This window comes from Scophthalmus maximus, chromosome 20 (assembly GCF_022379125.1).
Source record: "Scophthalmus maximus strain ysfricsl-2021 chromosome 20, ASM2237912v1, whole genome shotgun sequence".
Taxonomy (NCBI): Eukaryota; Metazoa; Chordata; class Actinopteri; order Pleuronectiformes; family Scophthalmidae; genus Scophthalmus; species Scophthalmus maximus.
This window is the reverse complement of record NC_061534.1, coordinates 8,554,744-8,578,144: the sequence shown is the minus strand read 5'-3', so window position 1 is coordinate 8,578,144 and position 23,401 is coordinate 8,554,744. Positions and strand designations below refer to the sequence as shown.

General features: G+C 47.2%; 2 protein-coding genes across 4 annotated transcripts; one reads left to right on the top strand and one right to left on the bottom strand.

Moving 5' to 3' along the window:
• car15 (carbonic anhydrase 15) lies at positions 1 to 3,672 on the top strand. The gene is made up of 8 exons (XM_035608467.2): positions 1 to 590; positions 724 to 753; positions 1,502 to 1,678; positions 1,767 to 1,912; positions 2,011 to 2,103; positions 2,191 to 2,257; positions 2,350 to 2,510; positions 2,615 to 3,672. The coding sequence occupies exons 1-8, from the start codon at positions 539 to 541 to the stop codon at positions 2,837 to 2,839; spliced, it is 951 nt and encodes a 316-aa protein (XP_035464360.1). The 5' UTR covers positions 1 to 538; the 3' UTR covers positions 2,840 to 3,672.
• A 1,228-nt stretch (positions 3,673 to 4,900) lies between these two features.
• Positions 4,901 to 22,491, bottom strand: setd1ba (SET domain containing 1B, histone lysine methyltransferase a). 3 transcript variants are annotated; one of them, XM_035608421.2, is made up of 19 exons: positions 21,838 to 22,491; positions 21,272 to 21,385; positions 18,578 to 18,729; positions 18,191 to 18,289; positions 17,625 to 17,895; positions 16,632 to 16,753; positions 15,018 to 16,097; positions 12,764 to 13,537; positions 11,997 to 12,170; positions 11,790 to 11,883; positions 11,493 to 11,704; positions 11,328 to 11,400; positions 10,888 to 11,247; positions 9,513 to 10,796; positions 9,015 to 9,181; positions 8,762 to 8,887; positions 8,538 to 8,657; positions 8,046 to 8,183; positions 4,901 to 7,427 (listed from the first exon to the last, which is right to left on the bottom strand). In XM_035608421.2, exons 3-19 carry the CDS (start codon positions 18,713 to 18,715, stop codon positions 7,254 to 7,256), a joined length of 5,406 nt encoding a protein of 1,801 aa, XP_035464314.2. In that variant the 5' UTR covers positions 18,716 to 18,729; positions 21,272 to 21,385; positions 21,838 to 22,491; the 3' UTR covers positions 4,901 to 7,253. The 3 variants fall into 3 exon arrangements, with proteins under 3 accessions (XP_035464314.2, XP_047185290.1, XP_035464313.2); XM_047329334.1 differs by lacking the exon at positions 21,838 to 22,491 and having other exon boundaries at positions 21,272 to 21,791; XM_035608420.2 differs by lacking the exons at positions 21,272 to 21,385; positions 21,838 to 22,491 and adding an exon at positions 19,022 to 19,641.
• Between the last annotated feature and the right edge of the window lie 910 nt (positions 22,492 to 23,401).

Sequence of the window (23,401 nt, the reverse complement as noted above, 5' to 3'; positions counted from 1 at the left end):
ACTTTTAAAAAATACAACACTTCAGCAGCACATTCAAAGTATTTAGAAAACGGAGGTTCTCCTTTCAGTGCTTTAAATCTTTGCCGCTGTGTAACAATAATTGAAACTAAAAGGAAAGCTCATTATAACTGTTGCATCAGAACAGCAAGTGATAGGATGGAATTTCTCCTGCGACATCTTCCATCCTATTAAAACTGTCATTGGAGATGCTGAGCCATATAAATATGCACTTGTTCCTTCCTAACGCCACACATCCTCTGACTTTCCCATGAGATGAATGTGCCTTGTTACTAGTCACTGGGCATCGACGCTGGCAGCAGCGATGGGTGGTGGTGGGGGGGTTGAAGCTGTCTTTGCATCAATGAGCCTGTTGATCAGAAAAGACCACTAGACTGGCAATGACACAGTCCACCGATCAGGCCGGAGAGAGTGGAACTCGGCTTTCACCCCCCCAGTCGGTATTTAAGTCGGCGGTTTGCACCGATTCTCAGTCTACCTCAGATACTGATGCCTGCCATCGGCTGCGGGACCCCACACCATGATCTGGACCGCTGCCTTCCTGGTGATTGTCGTTCCGTACGCGGATTCTGGTGAGGGACCTGCTCTAGGTTCATGCGACGAAAACAATACTTCCATTTGTGATTTCTCTTTCCTTCGCGCATATTCAATTGGAGGGGAGGGAAAATGATGTTTGTCAACATTTAGCTGTTTTTCATATTGCAGAGGACTACTGCTACGATGAGCCACATTGTGGTAAGTAACCTGTGAACCCTTTTTGTATTATTATTTTTTAAGAAGCAGACAGCTCCTTACAGATTATGGTTTCTTACTAAAAAAATCATTGTAAAAGAAATGCTAACCAGGCAATAAACCCCTGGCCAACGGGAAACATTATTCTACTGAAATAGACCGGGAAGTTTTACAATTTCGGCTTTTTGTGACCAAATCATTCAAGAGAGTTTCTGCTGCGACAGGCCCCTGGACTGAACTGTCCAGTGTTTTACACCAAACAATGAAAAACATTTCTACACGGGTACTTTTCTCACCACTAGGTCCATTTAGTAGCTGTTGCTTCATCTAGTTGCTGTTGGAGCTTCTGATCCCACCGCACACTCTTCATGGGCAGATGTTTTCCTTGGAAAACAGTCGTTGACGAAATAAGAAAGAAACATATGAGCATCCCGTGTGCAATTTTGTGACTTCTGCGCAATGGGGCATGTTATGGTCGAGAGCTCTGGAACAGCGAAGAAACCCAATTCAATCTCAACCTTGAAGCCAACAAGGACGAGAGCTCTGTAATTCAGTAACAACAGGGAAGACTCCATCTGCTAAGGAGGAATTTGTGATATGGTCAAAAGCTCCAGAGCAGTTACTAAATGGCCTGTTTCCAAGATTATTGCATTAATCATCTCAACACCCAACAGATTCATCATGGGACCCCGTGTAGATAATACACCTTTGGTCTTTCATTTGAGCTCATGTATTTGTTTCCCGTCCTCAGATCCTTACGCCTGGGGAGACCTGTTCCCGTCCTGTCACCCGTTACTTGAAGAGCACCACTCTCCCATCAACCTGGATCACCGCATGACCAGAAATGGCTCTCTGGGGCCTCTACACCTGGAGGGCTTTGACGCCGTCCAAACGGGCCACTGGACGCTGAGGAACGACGGACACTCCGGTGAATACGCTGCAGCGCCTTTTCCTGAACATTGTGTATTACTGCCGCTCTTTTGCCGATTGGCGTTGGTTGATGACTTTGTTTTCAGTCGCGCTGCAGGTCGGCAGTGGCATGTCAGTGAGTGGCGGAGGTCTTCCGGACGTGTACCACACCATCCAGCTGCACTTCCACTGGGGAGGCCCGGCCACCAATGGCTCCGAGCACACAGTGGACAGACGCAGATACCCAATGGAGGTACAGTACGGTCAGTAGACAGCTCTACACTGTCCCAGACCGAGTGCTGTAGCAGACCGTCGCAGTGCCCCTGATGTCTCCCTGTGTTCATTTTCCAGATGCATGTGGTCAGCATGAAGTCCATCCATCCGAATCTGACGGCAGCCTTGGATGATCCGACAGGACTGGCCGTTCTTGGGTTCTTCATTGATGTCCGTTTGTGGATGCTCATTGAAATAGTCAAAGACTTTGTAGTTGCTTCCATGTGAATTCACTCTGCTTTTCGTCTTTGCCTGCAGGTGGTTTACGCAGACAATGTGCACTTTGGACACATATCACAGAAACTCTCCTCTGTCGCTTACAAAGGTTCGTGGAGACGCACACCGATTCGCTTCTGCTCGCGTTGTTGTGCACAACTGTTCTCATCATCACTGCTGTGTGTGTGTCCTTCCCCCAAGGCCAAACTTCTAAAATCAAGCCCTTCCCTCTGATGAGCCTTCTGCCGAAGCACAACATGAGTCAGTATTACCGCTACTACGGCAGCCTCACCACCCCTCCGTGTTCGCAAGTGGTCGTGTGGACTCTGTATGAAGTCCCCATCTATATCGCATGGTCACAAGTGGGTTTGTTAACGCCTTCAGAAGGAGACTTTCAATGACAAATGGCTTCCTGGGTGCTTTGAATTAATTCTATTATTTGATATCCTCCAACCTCCCCCCTCAGTTGGCTCAGTTTACGTCGCAGATCTTCTCCACCAAGGAGGATGCGGAGCAGGTGACGCCCCTGCAGAACAACTTCCGGCACGTTCACCCCACCTTCAGTCGCGTCATCTCCGCGTCCAAAGAGGCCAGACTCCTCACGGGGACGGCCGGTCGTCCCCTCGGGTCAGCTGTGTCAGTGCAGCTGCTTCAGATGTTTTTACTGGGAAGCTTCTTCTCTACACTCTAGCCCCCTCCTTTTCACGACACAAAACACCAAACAAGTTTCTTTTGCTGTAAAAGAGGGGTTTTTTTTAGGCGTTACTAACAGTTTATAATAATGTGAAATATGGATCACTGGTAGGCCACCATCATGTGAGAATTTACTACTGTAGGCCTTTTGCACCGTCCAGTAGCTTGTTCTGAAAAAGCCACTATCCTATGATATTAGGTAGTTTTCATTTGACTTTGGGTCTGAGTTTGTTTGTAGCTGAACATTAAACATTCAAATTAAAGCTTGTTAATAATTAAAGATTTAAAAAGAAAATACATTTAAAAAAACAAGATATAGATAATTTTGATAGAGGTGGATGGGAATTTTAATGTTCCTTGCAAGTTCTTTTGGTCATAAAACATAGTACTAAACAAAATAAAATATGAACCTGATGGTGGCGCTAGACGACAAGTTATTTTTGTGTCACTTGCATGGCCAAAAATACTAAGTAGAAAAAGTGAGCATTAGTCATATTGTCTGTTTGGCTCTTGTTAACACAAATATTTTTCTTAGTGCTTATTTCCGTATTTTCAGAAATAAAAAATACAGTAGAATCGTCTCCCCTACATCCAACATGCAAACCATTCTTTCATTCATGAACATTTATTAAACATATCTCGCCCTGACCCATCTGCATCAATGTAAACTAAGCATCGTGCCGAGACAGACTTCAAGTATGCAAATAAAATATAAAATCATGATACATAGACTGACACTTAAATGTCAGTGTAAGTTCACAACTTTTTTATTTTATTGAACATGTTGTAAGAATTGTCTGTATTCACACAATAAAATCATTCTGTGTCACATTTGCTGTCGTTTCTGAATATTGATAGACATTTTGTTTTGTTTCTCTCTCCCTGCCTTGTTGCCAGTTCCGCGAGGCAGTGATGTGCGAATGATGTAAAAAAGGCCCGAGTGAGTTGTAAATGTGTGGAAACATTGGCGTGACATGTGAAAACAACACAACGACCCCGCAGGCCACCACAGGTGTCGAATGGAAAATCTATGTGAACACTTAAATCAAAGTTATGATGAGTCACAACTGAGGGACTTGGTGTGAGTTTGACAGTTGACAATGTGATCATCTACTTCAGTGCATAACACTAACAGAAGTGCTGTGACCATTTGGGAACATCAGTCTCTGACCAAACTCTTGTCAAGATGTTTTGAAGCAGTGAAACTATTTCCTGTTAAAAATGAAGTAAAGACCTACTGTGATTACTGGGAAAGATTTCTTTCATGTGGGTCTTCCTCCGTCGGTGCGTTTGATATCATTCAGCAGATGGAGATGAGTGTGGAACTGGGCTCCCATCCTCTCTGGGCTGACTCTCCCATCCTCTCTGTGGTCACACCATCCTCCTCCTGTCACGGACTCGGGGCGACACACACACACACACACACACACACACACACACACACACACACACACACACACACACACACACACACACACACACACACACACACACACACACACACACACACACACGAGACCAGCGTTGGGGCGTAGGTGATGTCAGGGTGCAGATTTTTCCCTGAGATCAAGCACAAAAGTAATTGAATTAATTACCACAGCTAAAACCAGGGGAGGAAATGCCCGAGTAACACCTCAGTCTGAGGGTTTCATCCTTCCTTGGGATCAAACTGGTGACTTTCCGCCCCACTTGCACCTCGGCTTGCCATTTGTCGGTGAAGATTTGGGAACCCTCGAGGATCTGAGAGTGGATTTCACACTTGCCCTTTGTAAGACTTCACACAGCTCTAGAAATCAATGGAGTTTGGACGCAACGCAAATTCTCCTCCTGTGGTGTGCGTGTGTGTGTGTGTGTGTGTACGAAACATCCTGGACGTGATTCCTTTTGCCAGAAGGGAGTGAATCACATGACCTGGTTCCTCGATCAAACCAACCCGACACGGAGAGGTTTCCTTGGTCAGCTGCTGCTCACTGTTTTCATTCATGAAAATCCAGCATCAGCCAGGCTGAGCGGGCTCATCTCAGTCCATCAACCGTGAATCAATGCCTCATGAAAACTGTTTATGGATGTATGCAAAATCGCTTTATTTCCATTTTTTTTCTCTTCCTTTTCATACATTTGTTGTGTAATAAATAGACATGAGACAGGCTGATTCCTCAATCCTCTCCCCATGCCGATTCTGCACCTGTTTTTTCTCAACACCGCAAACAAATTTTCATAGAATTTACAACGGAAATAAAAAAACAAAGCTTGACACAAGCTGAATTTCCTGCTACCAGCTCAGCACTCATCTCATATGTTACAAAGACCTCCGAGCTGTGTTCGTGTAGCAAATCCCAGGGGAACAAAAATATATATATTTATATAGTATTCACAGTAACAGTATTTACACATTTTAGGATTATAAAGCAAATGGGCAGAAAACTGAAGACGTTTCTACAAGAAACAATCTTTCCAAAAGGGAGGTGGAGACGTTTCCCATACACAGTGGACCTTTTCTTTTTAAATAAACTTTTTAAACCCTCGGATTTTCCTTTATTACTGATCCCTGAAAAATAGTCTTAAATACTCAGTCTTCTGTTTAAAAAAAAACAAACAAACAAAAACAGAGCGAAAGATGCGTCTTAAGTGTTGACCCTGTGAAGATAAAAAACGCTTTAGATCTTCTGTACAAGTTATCATATACAACATCAACATCACTGGTGAAAAAAAAAGAAAGGAAATCTCCATCATCAATCGAACTGAATGAAAAAGCAATGAGTGACTTGGTCTTGGGGGGAAGCGGAGCGGGCTGATTGAGGAGGGTGGAAAGCAGAAGTGCAAGCCTCGAGTGCATTCTCACAATTATTCTTGGTTTTTTTCTTTCTTTCAATATCGACTTTATAAAGAATGAACAACCCTCGCGGACAAACGTCAACGTCCGCCGAGTCGTAGAAACGCCAGTGTCTCGCAGGGAACATTAGAACACTGGTCGAGAAATAAGTGTCGCAGTTGAAGAGGAATCTATGAGGCACGAGACCTCAGGTACAGGTGAAGGCAGCGGAAACATCATCACCATCACCACGGTGAGAAAATAGGCAGCGACTCTGTGCACGTGTGTGTGACAACAGCGGCAAGTGACTTTTCTACCCGTCAACTGTCTGCGCAGGTAAAACAAAGAATTTTGCACATTCGTATGGCACTTAAAACCCCAACACACTCCACCGGGGCAGAATGTTCAGATTCCGCCCCAGTGGACGCTGGATTCTATCTTCATTTTCTTGCACTGTATAATTGGTCGGCCTACAGGGGGCAGTGCACTCACATTTTCTCACACACACACACACACACACACACACACACACACACACACACACACACACACACACACACACACACACACACACACACACACACACACACACACACACACACACACACACACACACACACACACACACACACACACACACACACACACACACACACACACACAGCGTCTTTGAAGTAAACAGGCAGGACGAGATCTACCGAAAACAAAAAAAACTGGAAAACACTGGAATATCATCAATACGAAATTTTGCAGCTCATCTTCTAACTTTTGCATAAACTAACAGGAAGCAGCGCGATACGTCGTGGCTGGTGAAAGCAGGTGTCGTTTCCCCCTCAAAAAAATTATCAAGATTTTGTGGCAGGACTGATCCATTATTTGTTGCATTGAATTTTTCACCAGTTTGATTTATTTCCGAGAAAACCAGTTCAGAGGAGGTAGGAGCGATAACGCAGGATTTCAGTCCGTGACGGCGGCAGCGGCGGCGGAGCGTCGCTGCCGCCGTCCTCCTGCCCGCTGCTGTGTGGACACGGCGTCATCTGCCATCTGCTCAGATGGCGACCACGTCTTCCCCCACAGCGAGGTGTGTTTTCCCTGGTGGGCTTGTGCGTCTAAACACTGTTAGTAAGCAGCTGATCATGTGAGTCGGTTTTTTTTTGTTTTTCTGTATCACCTGTGGTGTATGTAAAGCTTATGAGACAAATGAAAAAAAGTGTAAAACTGTACAAACCAGGACTCAAAGTGGAAGGAGCCATGATGAAATACTGTCCGACGCTGAGAAGAGGGGAGGAGATGCTGCTCCAGCAAGTCAAGTGTTTCCTCAAATTCTGGGACACTGGCATACATAAAAAACTATGCTTTTTTTTCATTTCAAGAGCACCATAAATCGTAAACATTCTAGAGTTAAATACGTGAAGAGTTCCATACAGGCAGCTTTAACTCTTTCCAGGTGACTCCCAGGTTTTTCTTTTCCCATCTTCACCTCCTCCTCGTCTGAGGACTGGTCGTGGAGTCCGTGTGTGTCGGGGAACACAGAAGAAACGTTTAGGGGGAAAAAGCTTCTTCACCTTGTTGGAGATTCGTCCGACTCAGTCCCGACCCGTTAATTCAGTGTTCCTCTACAGTTCTCTGCCCCGCACAAACAGGGGATCTTCTCGTCCTCGATGGGGAACTTGTAGTCGTACGTGATCTCCTCGTTGACGTTGATCGGCTGCCGGGAGTAGATCACGATCTTCTTCTGAGACTCCACGGTGATGACCTTCGCATAACAGTTGGGCTGAAAGAGAAAACCAACAGACACACTTGATTGCTTTGTGGCTGTTATTCTGTTTAACGTTCATGGTCATGAACGGTAGTGGAATAAATACACTTATCATTTCCTTAAGTAAAAGTAGTAAAAAAGGTTTTAGTACTCCTCGTGCAATATTGCCCCTTTCAGGATTTTAATAACTGATGCATGAATATGTGAGCAGCATTTTTGTTGTAGTAGTTCAAGGCGATTGTAAATACTTGAGGAGGTGGTCGGCAGTTTAATCGGCAAAAACCTCCAATTCTTAAATATCTTAAAAACGTTTGTCTGAATGTCCTAAAAACTTAATTATAGTAAGGATATTTTAAAGTTTTTGACATGAATTTATTTCAAAACAAGACAAATAAGGAAGGTTGCTGCACTAGAATTCCTAAAATCAGTTAATTTGCAGGTTGAAATGTTTCTAATGGATGTTTTCCCCCCAACTTCGCAAAAGAGCAATATTTCCCTCTGAAATATAGTGTAGTAAATGGAAAAGGCAAATTCTCAATTCAGGTCCAAAGTACCTCAAGTCTCTACTGAGGTACTTGAGTAAACACAATTAGTTACTTTTACACAACAGCACCATGCGGCGGTTTGTCTTACGTTGCAGCTGTGGTTGATGAAACGGGCGAAGTTGCCGCACTTCGTAGCATCTATGATTGTGTCGTGGTCGACGCGGAACATGTAGCTGCTGCCGATGCCCTCCTCCTCGTAGCGCTTCTCCCGCATGTCGGCAATCACCTGGAAATGAAGATTGTCATTTTGTTACACAGTTTTGAATTTACACTAACAGTTTTATTTGAGAATTAGAGCGAGGCAAGACAGATGTTGCGGAGTTTGTGTCTGAAAATGGCTTGATAAATCAAAACCCTCCATGATTTCACTGGTCAGTTGTGTTTCTCTTCTCTGATGAAGTCTCATATTAACACCTTCAGAATTCACATATTCAAACAGCCCTGGTTATCCTGATCAAAGCAAATATGCCGAACTATACTAACTGTAACTGTACTATCTATATTTTAGAGTTAGATTGATTGACATTTGGATTAAATACATGCACACAAAACCCCCACTTCAAAGTGAACCGCCTCTCACCTGTCTGATGTTCTGACCGACATACTCGATCACCATTTCATCGGCGGCGATGGGCTCCATGGCAAACAGACCCCAGTCGTGGATGTGCGACTTGCAGAATCTGATCCTCTTCTTACGGAACTGAAAGAGAAAATTTGAGAAAGTTATTGAATATCTGCATCGTATCAGCAACAGTCTGTGCTTATTGTTGACCAAAGCTCTGTTTGTTTCTGTTTGGTTTTTACCTTCAGCTGGTTGAACTTCAGCAGGTCACTGTCGCATGCGAAAGAGGACAGCAAGCGCCGCTGCTCTGACCGCCGCTCCGAGCCAGCTCTGGTGGAGGCGTGGACCTGCGCAGGTATACTCATACCCTGCACAGAGGTGATGGAGTCAGAGGTCAACACATAGTCCGATTCTGATGGTTTTACACACACACACACACACACACACACACACACACACACACACACACATCACTACTTGTGATCTCCCGCCTACCTGTGTGTCGACGGGCGGCTCCTCCGACAGCAGCCGTGTGCTCTGGAGGTACTTGATCTTGTCTTTCTTGTCGATCTTGTAATAGCCTTCGCTTCGGGCGCAGCCGGTCATGTGATCCCTCATTCCGTCGTCTCTCCTCTTCTTTTTCACCCCGGGAACGTGGGTAGGTGCAGGGAAGTCAAGGGAAGAAACTGAAAAGGCCACAGCTGGATGCCACAACACTACAGCTCATAAGATACTGGGCCAGTTAATCCCAGCTCACAAAGTTCCTCAGTTTCACCACCAGAGGGGGCTGCCATTTAATACACAGGGAACAACACAACTTTAAAAGACAATAATAACAATTTTTTTTTAGAAGTGAACTGATCTCCTGAAATGATTTGTCACATTTGTAAAATATCTCCCTTTTGTGGAGTGACACTTTTTGAAAGGTGACATACATACAGAATGATGTCACAGATAACAAGTTATCAGCAGATGTTAAGCAGTAAAGGATATAAGGGTGATTGACCCAGAGTGTGTCGTTGAGCCAGTCATTGCCGTTGTCCTGCTGGAGCATCTTGTCATAGGTGATCTGCAGGAGCCGAATGTCCTCTTCGTCTATGCCCTCGTTCCAGATGTCGTACAGGATGGTCACCTCCTCAAAGTTGCTGCGCCGCTTGAAGTACGGCCGGGGAGGCGTGGTGACGGGGGACAGGCTGTTCAGCAGCAGCTCTTCCCAACATCGCCGCGCCCTCCGAGCGGGCTTCACGACCACGGGCGCCTCGTCCTCGTAGGACACGAAGCCGTCTTCGGCGGGCAGGACCGTCCGAGGCGCCGCTTCTTCTTCCCGGAAGTCCAGGCTTGGGTTGTCTGGCGACTTGGCGGACACCGTTTGCACGTCGACATCTTCCAGATGCGTGTCGTTGGTCTGAGGGGTGGACTCCGACGAGAGCTCGAGGGACTCGTCGGCCGCAGAGGTGGCTGGGATCTTTTTGGCTTTGGGTCGTCCGGGTTTCCTCTTGGATGTAGCGGTGTCTGATGGCAAAGGGACGTCTACATTGAGACCGGCTGGCAGATCTTCAGGGACACTAGCTGAGTGCTCTGCGCCAGCTGACAGGGCTTGGTTAGGTAGTGCACTAATGGGCGGCTCCTTAAAAACGGGTCTATCATCCAGGCTCTCAGAGGATGCTTTTCTATTAAGAGTTAGTGCTGTGGGGTCGGGGAAGACAGGGGTGAAGGTTAAGTCTCTTCCTGGAGTGCGGGGGACTCCAGCACTGAGGACCGGGGACTGAGCAGGATAGGAGAAGGGGCTACCGGGGATGTGAGGCGAGCTAAGCAACATACTACTGCCTGTAAGTGGGGCATCACTACCGGGTGTGTTGGGCACCGTGTCCGTGCTCTGGGACTTCCCCAGACCCCGGGCACGGTCCATCAGGTCCCTACCCGGTGTCCGGGGGATATCCTCGTCTGTGGGGAGCCTGGGCCGCTGTGGGAGGTCAGGTAAGGGACCAGGGGGCGGATGAAGGAGGGAGCGACCTTCTACCACAGGGTGAGGAGGAAGAGGGAGGTGCATTAAAGATGCGGAGGCGGGTTTGGGGACAGAAGTGTTTGAGTCTGGGGTGGGTGGGGCTAATCGACTGGGGATGCAGGCTACTTCCTCGGGCTCTGTTTTACCTTTGGCTTTTGACTCCTGGTCACTTTCGGGGGCGGCGCCTGTGGGAGTGGGCGGCCGAAGGCTCGCCACACGCTCCTGAGGTTCAGACTTCACTACAGGAATGTTATCCTCTCCGATTTCTCGCTCTTTGACCACAAAGACAAGAAAACAGATTTACTTCATCTGAGCTTTGAAATGTTTCACATGATTGATACAGAATCAGAAGAAGATGCTCACCTGCGACGCCTTTAGGTGATGAGGGCTTCACGTCCATTGGCTCCTCCTTAGGACTGGGAGGTCTTCGTTTGGACTTGCTGCTCAGCATATCCTTGCTCCTTTTCTCCTCTTTATCTGGGACCAGTCCTGCAGGTGGGCTTGGTGGCCTTGCCTCTGCCTCCCCGTCCTCTTCATCGGAAGATGAAGATGCTGAGGATGAAGAAGACAAGGACGCCTTGGCCTCTTTGACATCAACCTCGGCGTCTTTCACTCCCATCTCGATATCATCCTCCTCTTCTGAGCTCAACTCGTGCTCGGACGAGTCGGCGCTCTCTGCCGAGGAGTCAGAGCTGTCCTTGGAGGAAGTGGAACTCTCGGCTTCTGGATGAATCGGAGCGGAGAAATGATGAATTACAGGAAACGCACCAAATGAGCCTGCTGTTGTCAGATATTTAAAGTACCTTCATCAGATGAATCGGAGGAAGCGCTCTCACTGGACGAGTCTTCATCATCATCCTCCTCGTCGCCACTCTCCTACGAGATGATCAGATATATAATTTATTTAGAAATGCACCGATGATATAATCATCACTTACAATTAGCAATAATTTTTTGAGAAGGCGTACTTTGTCTGACGACAGCCGGTCTGTGGCCTCTGTCTCATCGGGTTCGTCCTCCCTGTCGGACAGAAACTCCTCCTCCTTCCCTGAGGTGTCCCCCTCCTCCTCTCCTTCACTGTCCAGCTCGAGCGGCCGCGAGTGCCGTCGCTTTGCAGCCATGCCATCTGCGTCCATTTTCGAATCGTCCAAGGGGAGCTCAGCTGGGTCTCGATCCCGGTCTGACAGGAATAAACCGCAAGATATATCAGCTTTCGAAAAGAATATAGAGAGATGCGTGGATTTGCATTTGTTGTTGCATTGTACCTTCATCCTCCAGCTCGTCGTCTACTGGAGTGGAGGGACGGGCCCGTTTACTGTCGCCTGCTGCCACGGCCTCCGGTGGGTCTTTCCTTTTCACCTGAGCACATCATCATGTGACCATTAAACACCGACAGGCAGTGCAATAGTTTGAGAATTAAAGAGGCTCCCTCCTTTTCCGTGTTTACCAAAATAAAAAATCGAAAGGCTTACCTTGAAGGAGGGTAGGCGGATGGCGCCTCGCAAACCGATTCCCAGCCCCATTCCCTCATAGCCCAGTCCCTCGCCCTTGTTCCAGTTCTCCAGCAGACTTGAACCCATCGTCTCTTTGGGTTTGGGTCTGTCTTCCTCTTTCCCCTCCGCACCCTTTACCGGAGTCAAGGATGCCTGGCAAACACAACAAGGTAGTGTCAGTGAGCGAGTAATGATTATTTGATATAGCACCTTTCACAGAGCAAGTCACAAAGTGCTTTACAAGACGACAGATTCTTAAAATTAAACGACAAACGTACCAGATAATAAGCATTTGCACACAAACACACACAAAGGAGAGAGGGAACAACTAGACAGGGGCCAGTTTCAATAAATAAGTTTTAGTCAAAAGTCAGTCACCCCTCTGGTTTTGTTGTGTTTTTAACTCAATTCAGTCTACAGAGCAGTTTTTATGAAACGTGTGCCGCTTCACATCTAAATGCAAATGCATGATTTATTTTCAACATCAGTTCATCAGTTTATCGATTTGTCTTTAAAATGCACATTGCGAAGTCTAAGGGACGATGGCCTGAGTTTGTTATGGCACTTGTCAAATAATCTAACAATCTGCAAAAAAGGCCAGACTGAATGACACTCGTGTCACCACACTCCATGGCCTCTATTATATATAAATAATTCACATAATATGGACCTGACATGTTGCAAATATATTTGACATGAAGAAAAAAAAAAAGTATTTTTATCTTGAGGTGACATGGAAGTCTTACCTTTGCCGAACGTTCCTTCTTCTCCCACCAGTCGTCGAAGGCTCTGAACGCCACCACCTCCACCATCTTGCGGTTGAGGTCCCTCTTCATGATGGCCTTCAGCTCCTTGACGATGACCAGCAGCACACCATCAACAGTGGCCTTGTGCGGATCCTCTTTTTTACTCTCATATCCAGGAGGAGGAACAGTAGGGTTGAACTTTGGTATAATGGGATGCTGCCATTGTTGTTGTTGTTGTTGTTGTTGTTCGGGTGCCCCCGCATTGCCGGCCGAGGGCGCAGCACCAAGGGACACGGGTTGGTACGGCCCGGCAAACGGCCCTGATGCACCACTGTCCATAAAATGTGGGTATGGGTAGGGCCCTCTCGTCTGAGCGATGCGACTCAGCATCTGCTGCTGCATCTGGAACGACATGGGAACCGTGCTCCACTGCTCCCACCGCAAGCAGTTCATTAGCTCCATTTGCACCAGTGGCATCATGCCATGTGGGTAGGGGCCCATGTGTGCAAGCATGTGGTGAGGCACTCCAGGATGACCGGCCAGGTGAGCGGGATGTCCCGCGGCAGCAGAGTGAGCGGCCAGGTGGTGCTGCGTGATCGCATAGCTGGCTTGGTGCGGCAGAGGGGGGAAGCCGGGGGGAGGCATGGGAATGGTCTGCATCGGGGACACCGCAGAGTTGACGACAATGCCCTTGCCACACTCCCCGCTGGCGATCGGACTCCCGGGCATCTCGTCGTCGGAGATTTCCATGTCTTCTCCCGACGACTGATGACTCTGTGCAAGAAAGGGGACAGGCTGTCAGGACTGCGCTGAGTGAACATCTATTTTTCACAGGGGACACGAGTGCAATCACCTGCCTATTTCATCTCCATGAAAAACTGAACAAACATCGTCTACTTATGAAAACCTTGGTTAAAAGCTAGTAAGTGGAAGTAAGATTATTTTGTCAAATCTGCCCCTGACATTTTTCAATACTGGAGCTGAAACAAACCCTGATTTTTACTTACAGTGCCAATATGAACAAAGTTCTCAAACACTGTCTGTAAACAACAATAGGATGCCAAAGTAAAGTATGTGACTGTTTTCGATACCAGGGACACATTCAGTCACTACGGCGGGAAAAAGTATTGAGGAGTGATCCACAATAAAAGCAACAAGCATTTTACTGCTGATCTTCAAAGTTCTAAGTTACACACTAGCACAGTCAAACACAACTGACCCAAGTCGCTGGTCAGCATGTTTCCAAACGACACTGTTTGTTTAGGCATCAGAATGTGTGAACCTAAAACCATAGCAGCAAATATGAACAAGAGACTCGTGCAGTTAAACGTAACAACACAAAACTCTCTTCACTTTTGTTTATTTTTTATAAAATGACACCACTCTGCTGTCGAGATGAAACCAAGCGGAGTTAACTCAGCATGGGGAGTTGAGTCGTAACTCAAATGACCTGTTTGCTCTATTTGCTTTGTGATAACTTGAAATGTGACACTTAGAGATGCTGCGGCCAATCCTTACTATCAGGCGCAGCAAAAGCAGGAAGTGCGGTGTTGAATGGGGCCCAACAGCCGAGCTGTGTTTTCCTCCGAGCGAGCGCGTGCTGCCGAGTGTTAGAAAGAGGAAACAAGAGTGTGCGATTCCCCAACAGCTCTTATTTCTCCCTTCAAAGCGAAGCAGGAAGAGTAGAAATACAACATCACAGGCGAGATTGTGTAACTGTGACTACAGTCCAGGAGCTCAGTTTCACATGAATGTGAAGCTATGCGTGCTAAACTTTTCATGCATAATTAATTTCAGCACTTTTACTTTGAAGTTTACATATTCAGAAACTATTGTGTTGAAAAAAAATACATGTTTTCAAAGGAACTTCTTTGGCAAAAGCTGTTTTTATAGTTGTTTTCATTATTTGCACAACACAACAGTAGTGAAATTAAAGAGCAAACTCTTCTTTCCTGGCGGTACCTTAACTGTGAAACCGTAATTTCCTTAACAAAGCAGAACAAAACAAAAAGGAAAGTTTACTACTACCACCTTGCACTGAAACTACACTTCATTTCCTGTGTCCTCCGTGTAACTGTCATTCACAACGGAGCGTAAACATCAGCACAATGCAACAATCAACCAATCGAGACAATTAATGTCAGCTCATTTTTAAGCAGCATTTGCCGCCTTAGGATGATGCTTCCAGCTAAATGTGACAAGCTTAACACATGGAACTTGTTTGTAAATAAATATCAATAAAACTGTGTCTTACCATCTCCATGTTATCAGTGGGAGTGTGGCATCGAAAGTGTCCATCCTTGAGGTCACTGTTGCTCATCTTCTCGTGGACAGGAGAACTCATTCTCTTGACCAGAGAGGCAGTTCCGGGAATCGGCTCCTCATCCTCGGAGTCTGGCAGCGGCGTCGGACTGATATCCTCCAAGCCCGTGCTCTGGGGACGGGAGTTTTGTGGGCCACCCTGAGAGCCACTCGTGTACGGGGGAATTGGGGATAGCTGAGAGGACGAGGAGGAAATCGGACTTCCCTCCATTCGCACCTCGGTGTCTGAATCTCGCTCCTCCAGGAAAGGCAGCAGTTTTGTCCTTTTCTCTTTGAGGAGCATCTCAATGCGGGAGTCCAGGCTATTGCGCTCTAGATCCAGCGTGGGGGAGGCAGGTGAAGGGCAGCGTTCTGGTGTTTGAGGAGGAGGAGGGGTGGCGGGATGTGCCTCAGGCTCTGGTGGGGGCTCGGGAATCGGAGGGGTTTCAGGTCTCTCCTTGGTGGGCAAAAAGTCAGTGGCAGCTGCCAGTGGCGGCTGAGGTGGTCGGAGGTACTCACCCTCCCTTTGGGCTGGGTGATGGAAGGTAGGCTCCGACGGGGGGAATGCAGGAGGCAGGGGAGCCTGGTAGAAGTTTGGCGTAGCAGGGGGAGGCGCTGTGTAAGTGTAAGGGGGGGTGGAGGGTGGAGGTTCAGGTGGGGTGGCTTGGTGCTGTTTGAAGGGAGCTTGTTCAGATGTCGTACTCCGGTACATGTTGCTGCGGTATTGCGGCCTCTCCGGTCTGCGATTGTACGCGTCCTGGAACTTACTCTCGTGTCTCCGGGATTTGTATCCTCCGGAGCTCTCAGGCCGGCTGGACTGGTAAGCAGGCGTGGACTGACGACTGGAGTAGTTGGAGTCCTGAGAGTAGGGCGTACTTGTCTGGCGTGGGGTATGAGGGGTTCCCTGGGACTGCGGCGTGTCCTGCCTTAGGCTGGAGTAGCCCGTCTCTAGAGAGAGAGGAGTGGTGGAGCTGCTGGGTGGCACCGTCGATCCGGCGCTGCTCTCGGACAACCTGCGGATGGGCTCGCAGGCCTGAGAAGAGACAAACACGGTCAGGACAAAGCTACATCAATGTCTCCAGGTTGCAATTTAAAAGCTACTGTACATCAATGCAGTTGTGGAAGGAAAAAAAAGTGACTAATAGGTATGTTTCACAGTGTACACCTGTAAGGATCATTTCAAAGGCCAAACTGGTGGATAAGAGTATGTAGGCACAATGCCTGGGGGATCTCATGCTACAAGGCCAAAGTGCATATTTCAGTGACTTTGTGATTTCAGTCCACAGGCAACATTTCCTCTGCTCTACTCCACCACCTGCTGCACCAATAAAATGGATTACAGATGAGTATGTCAGCAAATTGTTTCATTTCTACAAGTCTACAAGGTAACAACAATTAAGTAATCGCATTCACACAATAATATTTAATTGTTCTCCGGACGGACCTTGTTAAAAAACGTAGACTGTACAAAAATGTGTTATTATCTGACAGCGATTGTCACAGTTTTTGGTCATGGTTTGTGATAAACCACGGGTAAAACTTTGGCAATAGCAATGTTGTTTTTTACCAATATGGCCTCTGCCAGGCTACGAGGGGAAACGTCCCTGGCATCCTCTCCGCCTACGGGCAGGGTCTTGGGAGTGTAGCTGCCATTCATCAGGAGCTGGAAGTACCTCAGGCGATTCTCACCTGCATCACAGCAAAAAACATGAGTGGACATGATGCCAGGTTTACAGAAGGGGTTTAATGCCAGTGGGTTTTTATCAAAACCAATTAGGCAAGACTGTAAAAACAGTGAATATTCAATGGTAGATAAACAAACCAAAAATCTACACATGACACACATTAAATGGTTTCCTCTCTGAGTAAACTTATTAGTTTGCAAACAGCGTTAATGTCTACCTAAAAATGAATTGTGTGAAGTGTGAAAAACCACAATGCGGTAAATATTGTTAATGTACAAGATTATCAGCAATGCATGGAGGTTCTGTAATTGACATGCAATAATAACATGGCCCAAAAAAAATGTGTGTGTATATATTATACACAAAATGCATCACTCTTACGAAGACAGCCACGCGTTATGCAAAGAAAATAGGATCATAAGAATAATTTAAGTCAAAACACTTACGCAATAAAACCAGTGCACAATAAAAACAACAAGTCGTTATTTCTCTGATGAAAAGTGCAAAGGTGTTACTTAACATTGCATCGAGAGGAACTAACGTTGCTGTTTTGTGTTAAGTCAAACACGAACAACTGTTGCCAGACTCGACAGAGACGTTTGCAGCTCTACTGACCGAGAAACTCGTTTCTATTAGAGCGCGACTGGAACAGAAAACAGGTGAGGAGCTGTTTGTGTACAGCCCCGACATGAGGCACAGAGGGAGCAGCACCCCCCCCCCCTCGGCTCTGGCCTCATGGGATCAGGCGCGACATTCAATGAAATTCAATTTCCCCACGTTCCTTAGGAAACGCGGGTTTCACGAACGCCAGCCGTCCCCGGAGCCCCACCGAGGGACTCGCTCCACGACCGCAGCGCGACTGTGGGTGTGTTTACCTTTCGGGTCCAGCTCCACGTGGATGATGTTTCCCATGACGGACGTGTTGTGGAGCGACTGCACGGCCACTTTGGCCGCTTTCACGTTCTCGAACACCACTTTGGCGATGCCCAGGTGCTTCTTGTTCTTCGGGTTGTAGAGGATCTCCACCTGCTCGATGTCGCCGAACTTCTTGCACATGTCCGTGAGGAACCCTTCCCTGATGTTGTCGTTGAGCCGCGCGAACGTCACCTCCTTCGGGGGCACGGGCCCGATGTAGCACTCGTCGATCTGGAGGAAGGAGGAGGAGGAGGAGAAGGAGAAGGGTTCACGTCGCGGCGGGGCCTCGGGCTAGTGTTGCACCGCGTGGGGTCATTTGTGACAGCTGAGATAAGGACGGCGGTGCCACGGCGGTGCACGATGAACATGCAAACCTCCGGCTGCAGCATGCATCGGCCCGTCTGACAACCACACTTTCACTCGAGTGAGGGGGGTGTGTCTGCGACTTCTGACAGCAACCCCCCCCCCCCCCCCCCCCCATGTTCCCATGCGGAAGAACCAAACCTTCTCGTCGAGAGCAATGTACCTTAAACTTCGGCACCGGTAGATCCGTCTCTTTGTACTTAGTCCAGAGGCGGCCGATCCTCGGGTCTCGAACAATATCCACCGGTGGAATCCCGGGGTTCTGTGGGGGGAGAGGGGGAGGGGGGAGGGGGGGGGCACAATGCTGTTATCCATCTCATCCGCCAAACCTCACACTCCACTAACTTGTTGCAAAAGTAGTCCCGCACGCGGCGAACCGGGGCGCGTGTTCGGCTCGAGGACGACGGCTCCCGGCGCGCCGCTTTCGGATGCCGGAGCCGGAGCCGGAGCCGGAGCATGCCCCGGTGGCCCCGGCGACACGGCCACATCGTAGCCCCCGTCATGGAGGTCGGCTGCTCGGTTACTATTGTAGCCGTCGCGGTCCACTTACGGGCATGTTGAACGTCTGTCCATCGTAGCGGTAGAGCTTGTGCGGCCCCTTCTTCAGCGCCGGGTCGATGATCAACTTGTAACTTCTCCAGTGGTGACTCCGCTTCTCCGCCGAGCCGCAGACGGGATGACTGTCCATGCCGTTCGCCAGACCTGGATCGAACAGGCGGGCGACAGGGAGAGAGGGAGAGAGAGAGAGAGAGAGAGAGAGAGAGAGAGGGGAGCAGAGCTCGTGAGGCAACCGTTAAAACACGGTCGCCGTTACTGCGAACGTTACAGCCGTTACCCCCGACACTTTACAAACAGCCGAACGCTACAGATGCACGACTCCGGGGACGTGAACCCGAGCGAGGGCGAAATACGGGATCGAACAGATCCCAGTTACGGGAAACAGGCATTAGGAGGGCTGGAGAAAGAGGAGGAAGAAAAAAAAGAACAAGCTTACTTGAACTCTGCTTTCTGCCATGGTCTTCGTTAAACCTGTTTCGCTCCCCCGGCTTGGACATGGCTCGTCCGATCGCGTGGGGTTTTTTCTCTAACTGATGAAAAGACGAAAATCGCTTTCCTTTCGCCGCTTACATTACATGGTTTAGCTTGAAGAATACTGCCTCCTTTTCGGCGAGAGCCAACACATATTGTGTGCCTCTGGTCTGTGGCTCCTGTCTCTCCCACAATACACCGCTAGGCTTTTGCCCACCGCAGACGCCAGTCGCACTTTCGCCGCGAACTTGTTTCTCCCTCCGCCGGTCATTTAATCGCGTTTAAAAATCACCGAGCGTAAAGCGACTTCATGTCCGACACGGAGTGTTTATATCACAATATCGCAGGGCTTGCTTAAAAGGCGTGTGTCGCAAAACCGCTCATTTTTTGTGTATGTGTGTCGAATCTGCCGACAGCATTTAACCCAAATGGCAAACACAAGATGTACACAGGGGTCAATAATATCCTCCTAACCGCCGCGGAGGACTCATAAAAAACAGTCTGCCCTTAGGTTTTTGTGTACAGACTCGCGGTCGTTTGCGGATAACTTAAAACGAAAATAATAATAAGAAGTGTGTGGTCCGCTGCTGTGAAGCTATTCGCTAACTGTTACCGTGAAAGCTCCAAACAGAGGAAGCTCGGTTGTCCTACGTTGACTTGAACGCGCACGATAAATGTTAATAACCGTCGGAATGCGGCGATTTTGTTACGCTGCATGTGCATGTCTGTCAGTCATTAATCCACTCCAACAAACTAGTGCCGCACCGATGTGTGTACGTCCTTGTTTTTTTTTACAGGAATTTTAAATAGAATAATAAAAAATATTATTATTTTTTTATTTCACATATACATAAACATATGAATATCCGGAGCCATATACAGGCGGATAAAGTGGGTTTTGTTTGACATTGCCTGGTGTGTGGTTTTTTTGCAGTACTCGGGCAATTGGCTGGTTAACAGCGGCGGCTCGGCGGGCCAATCAGAGCGCAGCAGCAGAGGAGCAGTCTGCTATTAGAGGCACGGCTCACGAGTCCTTCAACAGAGAGCAGAGAGAGGGGGCCGAGCGCGCTCGGCAGCCATTTTCCTAACAAACAAATACAGGACTCAATGGCCTATATGGGGTTTCCTTTGTTCCAAAAAGGGATCTTACACTTGATTTCCTCATCTCTCACGGACTATGATAAAACTATGATTCCTCCTTTTAAAGGATTGAGAAGAAGGAAGAGAATGTACTGGATGTAATAGCCTGTGACATTTTGAGCCTTTTTTCCTCTTGCCTGGAATCCATCTTTGTCTTAACTAGGCCATGGCACACCCATACAACAGTGTTTATATTTCTGAAGTGAAAAGAAAACCAAAATGTTGTGAATAAACAGCTTTATGGTTTTGGGAGATTAGAGAGAGGAGAGAGAGGAAAAAACACAGTCTTAAAGTGACAAAAGGTGTAATGGCTGATTGCTGGCATTGCACTTGTGGCCTTTTAGGATATGGGTAGCAATGAGTAAGTTCAACTCTTTTATAATACTTTTAACAGTTTTTGATGATCTAGTAATGTAAAATGTGAGGCATGCAGTTACTGTGTTATTGTATTAAAGGTATTTTCTGTCAATCTATCCACTGAGCTTATCATCAATTTGAGCACAGAAATGGTGGCATTTTTTTTAACAGATGGCTTAATTCAATATGTTCACTGGTGTGCTGGCATATAAATATACAGCCTACAATTTATATACCTTTGCCTTTCAAATATTACAAAGCAGGCCATGCATAACTAACCACCCCCTCCTTTTTTTCTCTTTTTTTTTTTACAAACTAGTTTATTGTGCTGCCTGCGATTTTTGACTGTTGACTGATCTCCCTCTGCTTTGATTAATGACTTCAGACACTTTCCTCTTAAGACAGCAACGCTTATTACCCTGGTGATTCGTGCTGCACCCACCCTACAACCGTGGAGACAACCGCAAACACGGTTAGGACTCGTGCTGTCCCAATTGGCTTTTATGGACCAAATGCGTCCAGACTGTAAACGACGTGTTGACCTTGCTTCAAGGGTATATCTGCATTTCTAAAGCCCAGCAGTCAGGTAGCCTTTATTTTAATTTTATTTTTACAGTACAGTAGAGTTAAAAAAAAAAAAAAAAAAAAAAAAAAAAAAGGACTGTCAAACGTAGGAGGAAACAGATGGAGGGAAAACTCTCATGGTGAAGATATTTACCTCAGCACTTGGGTGAAATGCAGTGAACAGGCCTAAACGCAGGGGTAGGAATGTTTTCAGCTCCATCTTCGGATCCTCTAATATTGGCATTGATAAGGGGCGAGAGAGCGTCTCCTGTGAAGGAAGGAATCCATTAGCACGACAGATAGAGCTCTTTGAAAAACTCTTTTTTCTTTTCTAAACCAGTTGCCTCTGCCAGCGAATATGCATCTTCAAGCATCATCTGTGTGGGCAATATGCAAACCATCTCGTCTCTCTCTCTCACACACACGCTCTCTCTCCTTGAAGACAGGATTCCAGTCAAGTATAACCTCCTCCATTTCGACATTTCTTAACTGAGCTGCATCAGTTCAAAACCACAAGGAAATGTTGTTCTTGAGAGGTAATGGATTTTGAGCTATTTCACTGAAATGTTTCTCGTCTTCTGTGTCTACGTGTAAGTATATTCTCATGGAGGACAAGACAACACAAAGGATATTAAATGTTGATTCAAACGTTATCATCAAAACTTTCTTTTTTGAAAAAAGCTGTAAACAGTATTTATTTGATTGATGTTGTAGACTTACAGTTAGTATTCAAACCATGTAATCCACGTCTTAAAACGAGCAAAAGGAATCTTAGGGGGAGAAATCTTGTACTATTTCACTGCTTCCATTTGTTTCGAAGACACCCTGAAAATTGGCACGTAGGCTACTTGTTCAAATGGTTTCTCTGCCTGTTCTCTGTCTCAAAATGGCTTCTTCACAGACAAAGGAGAGCACTGTGCTGTGAAATGTGCCTGCGCCATAACTGGGTGAGGCTCGGTGGGGGGAGAGAGACAGAGCCTGTCGCTGAGGGACGTTTCTCGGCGATTCTCAAAAGCACCAACCTACACATGAGTGATTTCCCCCCCCCCCCCATCGTAATGGTGGATGTTTTTGACAAATTAGTATTAAAAAAAAGAAAAGAAGAAGCAGTCGAAAGTGAGGGAGGAAGCGTCGCCAAGCGCGCGCAGGCTCGTCGGTTGGCGGGCTGCTGACTCGCCCTCGTGAAGCAGTAATCCGAGCGCTCTGGACGGTTGCCATGAGAGCCGGAGCGTGGTGCAGCTCCCCCACACTGCCATATAAGGTCAACAGGAATCCGCCGCCGCCGCAGCAGCCCTGTAGATTTGTATCTAGGTGAGAATAATCACCGGGGGGCTGATCCGGTCTCCCGCGCCTGCTCTCTCCGGATCCAGACAAAGACCGGGTGCACCATCGTGTTTTTTTTTTGTTTTTTTTATTGAGTTGAAGGCCAGTTATGACAAACAAGATGCGATACCTCCGGGTTTTTTTCGTAGAAGGAGCTGAACATGGAGGAGAGAGGAGAATATCTTTTTTTTTTAATTAGCGTGCGTAAAAGGGTCTCCAGACACTACATGGTGCCTGTTTTACGCACTCTGCTGTGCGTTCAGAGGACACACAGAAAGCCTTCGGTGTTAAGTCGAGGCCTGTTTGTCCTGTTCTCCTCTCCCAGGCACCGGCTGCCAAGTGCGCGCATTCCTCCATTTGCAGGTCACGAGGCTACAACCCCCCCCCCCCCCTCTCTCTCTCTCGAACCTTCAGTACTCCCTCACTCCAAATGCGCGTGTATTTGTTTTTTTGTCCCGGTGCGATGGCGACCAATTTGTCAAGATTTGGTTTGTGTTACAAAAGTGACCATTTAACATTATAGTTAGGGGCTTTCTGTTCGAATGCCATACTGGGGTTATTTATAGGCCTTGGTTTGAGAGGAGAAAAAAAGAAAAAAAAACTCCTCCCCGGTGGGTTGCGCCACTCAGTTTTGCGCGCTGCTGACAGACTGGAATATTCCACACAGAGGATTGGCCTCTCTTCAGCAGGACAGCTGTCTCTCTCTGCAAGGCGAACAACAATTTTTTGACAATTGTTCTTTGTTTATTATTTGAAAAAGGGTGGGGGGCTTTTACATGTATGGACATTTTGTACACCTACAGGACACTTTAATATCCTTTATAGTCCTTTATAGAGTTATTCATATCTCAGGCTGCCAGTGAGTCAACCAAGCACTCTTTTTTTTTTTAAATTAGGCAATTACTATTATTATTATACAGGGATTTTTCATAGCCTCTGCTGCGAAATACGTACTGTGAAA

Bases quoted from the DNA above. Each gene is read 5' to 3' on its own strand.
- car15 (XM_035608467.2), top strand. From the start codon at position 539: ATGATCTGGACCGCTGCCTTCCTGGTGATTGTCGTTCCGTACGCGGAT. The intron at 1,679-1,766 runs GTGAATACGCTG...CTTTGTTTTCAG, and splicing joins GAGGAACGACGGACACTCCG to TCGCGCTGCAGGTCGGCAGT. The intron at 1,913-2,010 runs GTACAGTACGGT...TTCATTTTCCAG, and splicing joins GACGCAGATACCCAATGGAG to ATGCATGTGGTCAGCATGAA.
- setd1ba (XM_035608420.2), bottom strand. From the start codon at position 19,082: ATGTCCAAGCCGGGGGAGCGAAACAGGTTTAACGAAGACCATGGCAGA. The intron at 11,248-11,327 runs GTACTTTAAATA...CGATTCATCCAG, and splicing joins CTCCGATTCATCTGATGAAG to AAGCCGAGAGTTCCACTTCC. The intron at 7,428-8,045 runs GTAAGACAAACC...TTTCTCTTTCAG, and splicing joins TCATCAACCACAGCTGCAAC to CCCAACTGTTATGCGAAGGT.